Source organism: Triplophysa dalaica, chromosome 20 (assembly GCF_015846415.1).
Source record: "Triplophysa dalaica isolate WHDGS20190420 chromosome 20, ASM1584641v1, whole genome shotgun sequence".
NCBI classification, from domain to species: Eukaryota; Metazoa; Chordata; class Actinopteri; order Cypriniformes; family Nemacheilidae; genus Triplophysa; species Triplophysa dalaica.
In genome coordinates, this window is record NC_079561.1 from 17661682 (window position 1) to 17673636 (window position 11955).

Sequence of the window (11955 nt, forward strand, 5' to 3'; positions counted from 1 at the left end):
TAACATTACATTTCACAAAGTAAACTATTGAGAAATAAGTGAGTATTAAGAAAGTGAACGATTATTATTTAAACTATTATTTCCAAGACCAAGTATGGGGCATGTGCCATAGACATGAAAGATACTTCAAACCATGTGGATTTTGGTTGGCAGAAAAAACGGGTATGAAAATCCCCTAAACACACAAAGAACAAACAGTAAAATCCAAACAACACCTCATCATGACACTACAAAGCTAAAAAAATGAATATTCACTTTTAGTTAAAAAAACAAACAAACATCTAGTTCCTTTTTAAATGTCTATTTATTTAAATGAAGAAGGAGTCTTTTTAAAGAGGAGAGATATGGGTTATTTATTTGTATAAATTGGTTAAATAGACAAAAATGCAACAAAGGAGGAATAGAAAAATCTAAGATTCATTGAATTTCAGGTAGGCCCGTCTGCTCCTTACAAATGTAGACAAGAATCAGAGGGAAACCATAAAGATTTCACTGTCAAAGAGATGTATATTGCATTATTGTAAATTGAATAATTGCACGTTGTATTACATTATGTTCTAATATCACGTGATGATCAGAATACATAAAAAATACATAGAGAACACATCAATAAACATCGTACATTTTTTGACTCCTGTAGAGACAAATGGACGGCCGAGCAAGTAAATATAAGTAAAATAATTGCCGTGTGGTTTAGAAAGTGATAATACATGGAGATTTAGTTATATAAAGCAGAAATAATAGAAAAAATAGGTTTTGCGACCGTTGGGTCAAACATAAATAACCAGTAAGTGGGTCATAATATATATTGGAAAATTACAAGATGGATATGGGGTTAAATAAATCATTTTGATTTTCAAAACTGTGATTTAGAAATTCCGGCTGCTTTTAATGGAATTTAAATGGCATTGTAGGTTTGAGAGAGAGCAAGAGAGATAGAGAGAGAGAGAGAGAGAGATGATTGAATTAAGCAGAGAATGGGTCATTGAGTAGGTTTCTGTCCATGGAATCAGATTGTTTTTACAATCAGATAGTCTATGATTACAGAAACAACTTCTTTTCATGTGTTAATGACATTGTTTGCTTTGTACCAGTGGAAAAACCATTACTTAGGTGATAATGGGCATACATCCCATAATGCACCTGGTGTAGTGTTTCGTGATGAATAGCATTAGTTGATATTTCACATACTTTCATATTTTTCTTGCATAGAAAATAAAGGAATTTGAGTTTTTCTCTGAATGCAGAATCACATTTTCACTTTCATTTTTCCATCTTGTGACGCAACTCCAACGAGTTTCTATTGTTTAAAAAAAACAAGAGTCTCGGCCTCCTGTCAAAAACACATGTAGCTTGCTTAACAAGGAATACTTGTACACTTACGTCTACGCTTGCTAAATACATGGCGATCCCACCATAATTTCAAGGGGGTCAACCTTATAACCAATGGAAATGAAGCTGGGAGTTGATATGAATTATTCGGGTCTGCAGTATCAACAAAAGTTTCTTGGTCGTGATTTATAAGATGTGTATTCCTATGCTAGATAAAGATCACCAACACGAAAGGCTGGGGGTTTATTTTGCCTTCTCGGGTGCCACGGGGTCCGTTTGCACTCCGGCATCAGAATGACGTTTTTGGCCCTGTGAGACACACCAATGCACAACGCAATATTAGTGATCCCAACTTAAAAAGGAAATGGTTAGTTTTTTGCTAGCGCCTGAAGCGTTAATGTAACCTGTCTGACTAGTGCTATCTTATTTACTTAAATATTAACAATGGATCTTGCTACAACACGTCCGTACGTAAGCTTGGTTTGCAAATGCAACAGTGACGGTAACATGCCATCACATATGAGTCCAATTTTATTTAATGATGTTTAAATGGTGTTGCTGCACTTTACATAAACACAAGGGTTCAAACAATCTATCTGTGATATATTTAGTAATCAGAATTTTGTTATACCATCACATATTATTTAGAAAACACATCGAAGCTCATTTAAGATCATTCAGACAAGACATATTATAAGATTAATAGCCAACCAACAAAACCAGAACACTCAGGATATTTAGTTGTTAGGCGACATCACAAAATGTTTGAAACGGCGAAACAACATACAGCTGGACAGTTAAATAATGAAGATTGCAAAATGTAATTTTCCTTGGTCAACTGGCTCAAGCTTAACTCTGTATTTTTACTTAACCAGGTTTTTGAAGAAGAGTTGCATGGAGTTCCTCTTCTCCAGCTTGCGAGGGATGCTGGGAGAAGCGTTTTCTGTGCTTTCTGCTGATTTGTTGTCTGGGGTCGCTGGTGCTGCAGGTGGGGCAGGTTTTGGCTCCTCTTTGGCCTTCGCGACAGGGGCAGATTCTGCCGCTGCAGGTTTAGCCGGCGTCTCCTTCTTGGTCTCAGTGGCCTTAAGTTGATAAAAAGAAAGAACTATAAGCCACATTCTTCTTAATGGGTATTATTATATTAGAAACTAAATAAATTATGATTATTTTGAAGCTGCAATCCATAATTTTTGTCTTTTGTATCAGCACACTGTAAAAAATGATATTAAATTAAAAACTTCAGTTCAAAAGCTGCATCAAATTCTAAAGTTAAATCAAAAGAATAAGTTAATTATATTTAAATGATAGTAAACTGACTTTACAAAATGGTTGTTTTTGTATAACTTTAAAGTTAAACGAAATATGACTAATAGCTTTTGTATTTCGTATAACACAGCTTTTGAACTAAAGTTTTTCACTAGTTTATTACAGCGCATCTTCGTTTGAAACATACAATTGTAGGTTACTTTATGCACTTGTTTTTACATTAGGTTAAAATGACGTTAAACTGACATTTCTCAAGAAAACATACATGATAACTCCAATTGTTATAAAAAGCTTTTATTAGCTTATCACTTTTTTTGCTTTTTTAGGTATTGCTAGATTTTTGTCAAATTTTAACAAAAAAAGTTAGGGACTTTAGCTTCAATGTTATTAAATAAAAATATTGAAATATACATATATATAAGAAGAAAAAAATATATATTCATGAAAATAACGAATTAAAAAAGAATAAAAATTTATATAAAAATATAACAAAATTTAATATAAAGAACAAACTTCATACAAATAATAATAATTATATAAAGAACAAAGTAAATTATTCATGTATCCATTAAAATATTAAATACTAAAATATAAAGCATGTACATACAGTATATTCAAATAATAAAGAATAAACATTAAAAGATAAAAGCTAGACAAACAAACATAAATGTGCCACATACATATACCCAAATATATTTAATCCAAAGAATACAGATACTGTAAAATGTATTCTGAATGCATTAAATGCACAGTCACACTGAAAAAAGCTTTCACCAGATCTGATAATTCAGTCATCACACAGGTAAAACATTAACTTGATTAAAAACACCCATTCAGCTTGCTGTGCCAGCAAACAGATAACTCACAACACAAAGAATCATGTCAGATATCATTCTGAGCAGATATCAGTATTGTTAATGCACAATGGCCACTACAGCGCCATTTACCGATCTAGGAGACATGAGGGGGATGGTCGCGGCAGCGCTGGAGGCCGCCGCCTGGATCCTAGTGGACACTTGACGTAGCAGTACCTCAAATTTACACAAACCTATTATTGCATGCGGTTCTCTAATGCACGAAATACATTTTCACACCTGGATGGTGGTTTATCGTGGTCTGTTTACCTTGGGTTTGAACATGCTTCCAAAAGTCGATTTCTTCTCTGGTTTCTTTTCTTCGGGTTTGGGTGCCAGAGGCTCTACGGGTTTGGCAGCAGCCTCGAGGGTGCTGGTCTTAGACGCGTCTACCTGGAGTGTCCGAAAAAGAATCGGGATGTTGTTATAATGGAAAATAAAAAAAGTGAGACGTAAAGAAGGTTGTGAAACGGCGGACGAGAAGCTTGGGACAGCATCATTTGAGGTGAGAATAAAAGTGACCACATTCAAGCACATGTGCCCTTATAAGTCGCTAGAGCATTTATGCATATTTTGCATTTTATCGTGTACAATTGCCCAAAGAAAGCCTTTGCAGTTCAAAGAGGGACAGTCCATGAAATAGAATACAAAATGGGATCTGACCAAATTTTTGGTTGTATTTAACATTGGGTCAATGATGGAAGGTTTTGGAATAACCTGTATCGAATAAAAAAATGAAAGATGAAGTACATTATTTTTACATTAATTTTTTTTAAATAATTAAAGTTATTTGTGTAAACCCAACAATGACTTAATTTTAAAACTTTTTGCTTTAGTTTTTTCATACCATATGACAAAGTTTTTTTTTTGTTTTTGGACACCAATTTGTACTCTATTGATGGAAGGTACCATTAAGATGGAAAGAGATCATCGTTTTATTTAGGAATAAAGTCCCTGCAGCCCACAAGGAGACAGTCAATCTGCTGAAGGTATTTACCTGAACCTCAACCGGCTTTTTCTCTTCCACCACATCAGGCTGTAGGCAAGCAAATATTAACATTAATTTTGAAAAAGAGCAATTCTCTACAATTCTCCCTTTACAGATAAACACTCTTTACACAAAGCGTCTCAATCTGCTAAATAAACCTGATGTAAGTTAAGAAGTGGTGGAATGGAGCCCGAAGCACATGGTTTAGTTGGCCGACTGTTGTGACATGAGGTAATGGCTACTGTCAACATGATGTCACACACGTTGAGCGCCCAGCACTTCATTCATTACTTTAAATGAATGTCCCGCTGGTTGGATTGGCGTCAAAAATGATGTGAAAAGCTTATAAACACAATTTTAATGTTGAGCTTCATGAAATATATATATTACAAAAAGTGCACAAAGCAAAATCGCAGCAGCTATTTATAAGGAATTCATTTGTATGAGATACAATAACCAGTTCTGGTACTATTCTCTTCTTGTGCTCATTTTTCACCTCTCTTCTCTTAGCTATGCCAGTCGTCACCTGAACCTTTGACACCACCTTGCCTAGCAACATCTCAAATTCAAACTCAATTATGGTCTGCCACACACACTACATGACAAACGAATAATCAAGCCACTGAAACCTTCTAACAATATTTACAGAGGGTACAGTAACCCACTCCTGACGGGAGAGTGGCAGGTGTGCACTTACCTTCGGACGGAAGAGTTTGCTGAAGGTACTGTCTTTAGTTTTGGTCTTGGCAGAAGCTTCTGCTGCTTTGGTTGCAGCTGTTGCAGACGTTTCCTCTTTCTTCACTGCGGCATCTGCTTTGCCTTCCATCTTAGGAGGTGCTGGAGGGGGTGGAGGAGGTGCTTTGGGTGCTTCCTGTACCTTAAAGACGAGGTGAAGCGGAGGTTTGGGTATGTTGGGGTGGTTTTTAGGTACAAGACTGTTATCTTGTCTGTATATCTGTTAGTCTGTCTGGTAATTAAATATTGAAATATAAGGACTCACATTGCCTGAAGGTGCTGGAGGCGTCTCCTTCTGTGACTGCATGATGAAAAAGAGAAAACATCAAACATTAAAAAAAATCTATAGAGCATCGTCTGTTTACATTTTGTGCCCAAAGAACTTTTTTTAAAGAGTTTAATGAGAGGCTCTGGGAACACATCCTGGGGACAAAAGACAAAGAAATTGACAGATGTCTGCATATTGTAGATTCTTGCCATGAAAGAATATTGAAAAGTTGTTTGCATCTATATCAATGTGGACTTCATCCTTAGCTACATAAGCATTTGCATGCATGAAGAATTTCAAGTCTTTCAAGCCGCTAAAAGCATACAATCAATGCATATACGTAGACAGTCTTGTGCAGGGAAGCCAGATAGACAAAATAAAACAAATAAATAAATCGAATACATACTGTATAAATATTGTAGACACCAATGTGACAATAAGCTTTATTACCTGGTCTTTTGAAGCATCAGGAGTGGCTTTGGCATCTTTGCTTGTTTTGGTCGGACTGACCTTCACAAGCAGAAAAGAGAATGGAGACAGGGAAACATTAGAATGACTGTGAAAAAACATTAAAGTGTCATGTTTAAGCGTATATCGCTCTTTCAGATATTCCATGCCGGAGATCCGGCCCTATTCGTCTTTATCTGCAGATAGAGATATCAAAATGTATCTTTTGTCAGGATGTCTGTCTGTCAAACCGAGACACGGTTTTACGGGCACAAAGAGCTCCCTGGCAGGGATCGTTGTGAACATGTTTCTGGTATTGAGTCAGCTATTGTCCTCTGGAGATGGCGTAGGCCAGCCCGTGCTTTATCACAGCACATCACTACTCCAGACGCACAGGCCTCCCTTGTGAGCTCACATTATGCAGCAAACAAAAGACTGCCACATGTCCAGAGGATTGATTTAGCAGACTGACAAGGATAGTTTTACACACTTAAAGGTCCAGTTTAACCAATCCTATAAAGGCAGAGTAGTTTTTCTTGTTTAAGATAATAACCTCATTGAAGGAGACTGGTTATGAATTTCGAAGTGGTCACATACACACAAATGCATGTGATACTAAACTCAAATTTCTTTATGCTTTAATACTAAATTATTCACAAATAATTATGTTGTGTAATTTTAATAAAACTTGGTATTCTACTTTTAATGACTCAACCAAAGATTGCACTAACAATGCCAAGGTCATGCACTCAAGCTTGTTGGGTTACTTTCAACCCAGCATTGGGTCAAAAAGGAACAAATAGGTTGTAATTTAACCTATGCTGGGTTTTTTAACCCATTGTTGGGCCATATGTAAACATTTTCTGGGTTAATTTAACCCAACGGTTGGGTTTGTCCCTTTTGACTCAACGCTGGGTTGAAAATCACCTAATAAAAATAAGTGTGTGGGTTAAATTTCAAGAGAAAGACTAAATCGGAATTAATCGGAATAAAGTGTCGGACAAAAATGTGCATGTAGAATTAAATAAAATCAATCAAATATATCGGTCGCATCCAAGTCCCTTCAAATCAGTAAGTCTTACTTACTTCAGGTCAAATAAATCATTTGAGCAATTGAAAAGTCATACTTACGAATGTTTTGAAAAAGTTCATAACTGTTTTCTCTGCTGCTTTCGTGTCCTCCAGCTGCTGTACTTCTTCTGCGACTTCTGCGAGATCTTCCAGGAGTTCGAGAGCGGTTCCCTCGGGCTCTGGCACAGCCTCTGCTTTCGCCTTAATGGCCACTGGTTCCTATAAGCAGACCCACAGAATTAGCCCTTGAAAATGTGTCACAACCCTACAGCTGATGTGCAATAGTTGCATTGAAATAAGGGGCACAATTCCATCCATGCCTCTGCCTACTCGGACCAGCTGCAACAATCACTCTTTTATTAAAGTCTGTTTCCCCCCCACACTCATTGATATTCAGAAATGCGCTGGACGTCTTCAACGGAGTAAATGTGATTTATTTATATTAGGTACATAATACTGTATGTGGCGTCTTTTTTTCGATTTTAGCCTTTATATCAAATATATCACAGATTATGCATTGAAATAGCTGTTCGGTGGTGAGCGGTGTACAGCTGTCTGATGGCAAAAAGTTAGTTTCATGCAAATAAAAAAACAAGAGGAATTAAGACAAAAAAAATTGTAAGATGGAAGTTATTTTGTCTGGCACCGTGACATACAGACAAAACAAACATAAGCAAACATTAACAAGCATGCTAACGAACTTCACATTTCAACTTTCTGTTACTTGACACTGGTCGATGGTTTGGAGTTAGTTTGTGTCCATTTTGAGGTTATGAGTTCATCCATGCGCTAGGGTTTCTGTTACATGCATGCGTCTATCCAAGAAATATGACTTACAGTACTGCAGTGAACATCATTTTTGCTGATCCTTTGGGTGATATTATTCTCTTCTGCTCTCACAAGAGTGTTGTTACCAAACTCATCCTTATCAATCGGGCAAACCTCGATTGTGACGTGAATCGTGCTTTGGTTACCATGTGCATCTACCCTGACTGGCTTATATGAAGAACCTTCAAAAGCCTCAACGCACGCAGCCCTCAGGCGAGCAAGCAGTTTTGCAGATGTTGCTAGATCCTCTCTTTCTTCTTCTGCATTGGATGGTGAAGTTGGAGATTCTTCTTTCACAGCTCCTGGATGTCTCGAGTAAGTATATGCTGGCGCTGGTTCTTCAATAATCACCCAGCTTTCTTCCTCCCTTGCTGCTGTTCCATTACAAGGGAAGATGGACTCAACAGTCACGCGGGCCATTTCCTCTTCGATGATCACTGCCGATTCAGATAACCTTTCAGGCGCTTCCAAGGCATCCGACGTATCCATGAAATAGTTCTTCTGAGCAGCTTCCTCTGAGACTTCAGATTCTCCCGATTCATTTACGTGCCTCATCGCTTCCGCGCCATTTTGCTCGTGAGCGATACTTAAAGCTTGGTCTTCTGAAATCTGCAAGATTTCCTGAACAATAGCCTCAATTTCTTCAGCAACTATCAATGGCTCCTCAGTTCCATCGATTGGTTCCTCATCCTCAACCATGGCTTTCACAAACCCGTCAAAAGTACCTTCGTACTTCTGTTCCATTAAAACCGATTCTGACCCGTTGGACACATGTTCCTCTTCATCTGATATTATCATTTCGACCATTTTTAACAACTCCTCATCTTCTGTGAAGGGCTGTTCAGCATCAGAAGCCATAGGTTCTTCGTATTTAAATAATGCTGGAAACTGAGCATCGACTTCCTCTCTTTCAGACTTCAGATTTTCTATATGTATCTCAAGTTGAGGTCCATTCACTGATACAATTTGGGAAACCTTTGCGACGGTAAGAAGTTCTTCAGCAACAGCTTCTGGTTCCTCTGTACTGTGCAGGTCAAGGAGAACATCAGAGAAGCTCAGAGCTTCATCGTTACTGTTTGTTGACTCCAGTGAGAGGGCTGATTCTTCACAAATCTCCTTTTGGTCTGCAGTAATGATGACTATTTCCTTTTGGAACGAGAAATTGCCAATGTTGAAACAAAATGCAGTAAATGTTATGTGAATTTTCTGAACACGTTACCTGGTCGATGCTTAGAAGAATACTTCAGGTACTGTACACCTGGACTGGCACGGATGAAAGCTAAAGAAACATGATCTAATATCATGCATCGTTTTTATCAAACGTGTTATTTACTCCACCAAACAGGGTAAATAACGCAGAAACTGTGCGCTAACCAGGTGCAATGCAATGCCAGTACATGCGTCAAGCTAAGATTATGTAACAAAGTCAAAGTCATTTTCAATAGACAGATCTGAGGAAAATTAGTTTTTTTGCTTGTCTTGGAAAACACTTTGATAAACACATAAGAGAAATAATTGTTACATAACACAAAGCATTTGGTTAGAAGATACTGGATAGCAAAATAATGAACTAGTATTGATGTTTCTACTTACTGATTTCTCATCTTCCGCAGTAACCTGTCCATCAACTGAATCTTTGCTCTCTGTTGCAAGTTTCATAGGCTCTGCCTTCTTTTTAAACATTTTACCAAAGAAGTTGTTCATGTCCTCTCCAGTGGGCTTCGGAACTTCTTTAGGAGGTTCTGCATCAGCTGCGTTTTTAGTGTCTTTCTCAGGAGGTGTCTCGACATGCACAGGTTCCTTGCCTTTATCGACCTCCTCTTTACCTGATGGTGGTTGTGACTTATTTTTGTGGGTCGCTGGTGGAATTTCGCTCTTTGGCGGCTGTACTTCTTTGCAAACTGTTGGATGAAAGAAATAAAAGGAACAAGCATGAGATGCATGGTGCATGAGATGCACAGGATCAATAATATTGCGTATCAAAATGCTAATCTTGTTGAACGGCGTTGGTATGACTTGTGTTTGCTATTACACACCCATTGCGCTTGGGTTAGGCCCATGAAATGGTTGAATTGTTGCTCCCTTCACAAATTTGTTGCCAGAGTTTTAGCCAAACAACCTGCTTGTAATGCACACTGTTGCTTAAATAAAAGATTTTGAAGTTTGAAATTCAATGTTTCAAGGAATCTCCAGTGCTTTGTACACTTGCGGAACAGTGACACAGATAATACAATTAAGCACCACTTTGTCCACTGTGTTTGCCTACAAAACTCAAAGTTTATTCAGAGCTTTGAGTCATGTTCTCCATTGTGAGTTAATCCAAACTTGACAAAATGCCTAGAGGAACATTTCAAATGATGGTATTCCTGTAATTCTTTCTTCATTTTGAGATTATGAAGGAAGCTTGAGATATTAACATGTCATAAAATAAACACGTTGATCATACAAAGTACATACCAATCTCTGTTGAATCTGAAGGAGGAACTGCATGCCCATTCATTTCTCCATTTTGGACTTTAGTCTCAGGAGCGTTTGCCTGTTCAATAGGATCGGTTAGTTTCACAGTGTGCTTTAAGCATTCTGCTTAAGCCGTTGGGCATTGGTAGCTGTATGTGCTCATATGTCCTGTTCATCACAATGTCAAAAATATACACATACATTTACCTAAACAAACACAAAGGCCTGTACTATGTAATCAAAAGTTATCGTTGAATTGTTATGCAGTTCTTAAAACTTGTGAATTTTGAACAAATTATCTGTCACAGTGCATGACCGCCAAATGAACTGAAAAAGATCTTGAATATAGTGTAAACTTGCAAAAACCAAATGGTGAAATGTTATGCTTCCCTAATCCAAAACTCTTGTTAAATGTTATTTGTCAACAATCCAACAGACGATATGCACAAAAATGAAATGAACTTTACCTTTGGACGTTTTTTCTGAGATGACTGCTCATTTCCCATCTTGATTTCAATTTAGCAATTGAAAATCTGCATTAACATTACAAATGCATAAGAAGTTTCAAGTAAAGAACAAAACATATTAAGAATGAATATAAAATATTAAGAACATGCACTTTAGATGTCTTGGACCTACAAATTTATTGGTCCAAAATAAAAGTCTATGCCTAAATAAGAATCACAAAATTAAGATCTAATAAGACGCATGTGAATTCATAATGGTCATAAATTCCATGGCAAAAAAGGACGAGCATTCAAATAGATTTTAAAAGGAAAACTTTACATTTCATTAAAAAAAGAAAATTACCTTTGCCGTTTGTTGTGCCCCAAAAAGGCAATTTGATGTAGTTTCCCAAGTTCGATTAAAAAGTAATCAACAGTATTGCTTCTGTCAAGACCCGTGTGAGCACATATACCTGTCCTGAGAGAGGGAGGAGCTTAAAATCGCCAACCTTAAATTACTCGTGATACAACAATGAGGTTAAAGCCCTATATGTGAATGTAAGAAGCGTTGATGAAACAGAACTGCGTCCTATTGTTTTTCAATGATTAACTGTTTCACGCAAAAGTGATGAGCTTTCATTAATCTATTCATCACACACAGACAGGTAAGCATCACAGAAATGTATTTAAGTCTCTGAAGGAGAGAAAGTGCGAAGCTGATCATAGATCAGCTCTTAAGAGCCACCCTGTTTTGTAGGTGTGGTTGGCCCCAAACAGGATGTGAGTAGAGGATATAAAGAAAAGTTTATTTGCAATGTATGACTCTCTTCCAAAAGTACATGGTAACAAACAACATAAGCCTTTATTTATTTAATGAGTCCTCACACTTTGGATGGATGATAAAAAAAACACTTTATTTCAAGTTAAGAGTGAAATAATAAAAAGCAGGAAATACAAAAAAGTCATATTAGGGTTTCAGGTGAGATCTTGATATTTCTAAAGCTAGGGTTCAAAGCTTCTCTCTTTTCCATTATAAATTGTATTATTAGCATAAAACTGACTGAATTTAAGATGATATTCTTATTCTTAACATTTTTAGTTTATTTCAAACATGAGCTAGAATAAATAGCATTTTGTGGAAACCTTGGGCCTGATGTGTAAAACAGTGCACACATTTTACACACATTTTTACAACAACATAAAAATGCAAGAAGGGTCTCTGGGGTGTGCACATATGTTCACAGACTTTTTGCGATTCACAAA

At 37.0% G+C, this 11955-nt stretch overlaps 1 protein-coding gene across 5 annotated transcripts; it reads right to left on the minus strand.

The window, feature by feature from the left end:
* Positions 1 to 294: 294 nt before the first annotated feature.
* On the minus strand, positions 295 to 11257 carry bcas1 (brain enriched myelin associated protein 1). Of its 5 annotated transcripts, none has more exons than XM_056733973.1 (13): positions 11057 to 11257; positions 10714 to 10779; positions 10247 to 10325; positions 9383 to 9690; positions 7022 to 7180; positions 5894 to 5953; positions 5441 to 5476; positions 5138 to 5311; positions 4450 to 4488; positions 3723 to 3845; positions 3546 to 3629; positions 2205 to 2414; positions 295 to 1641 (listed from the first exon to the last, which is right to left on the minus strand). In XM_056733973.1, the coding sequence occupies exons 2-13, from the start codon at positions 10750 to 10752 to the stop codon at positions 1576 to 1578; spliced, it is 1377 nt and encodes a 458-aa protein (XP_056589951.1). In that variant the 5' UTR covers positions 10753 to 10779; positions 11057 to 11257; the 3' UTR covers positions 295 to 1575. The 5 variants fall into 5 exon arrangements, with proteins under 5 accessions (XP_056589951.1, XP_056589950.1, XP_056589953.1 ...); XM_056733972.1 differs by having other exon boundaries at positions 5138 to 5317; positions 11057 to 11244; XM_056733975.1 differs by lacking the exon at positions 3546 to 3629 and having other exon boundaries at positions 5138 to 5317; positions 11057 to 11247.
* Between the last annotated feature and the right edge of the window lie 698 nt (positions 11258 to 11955).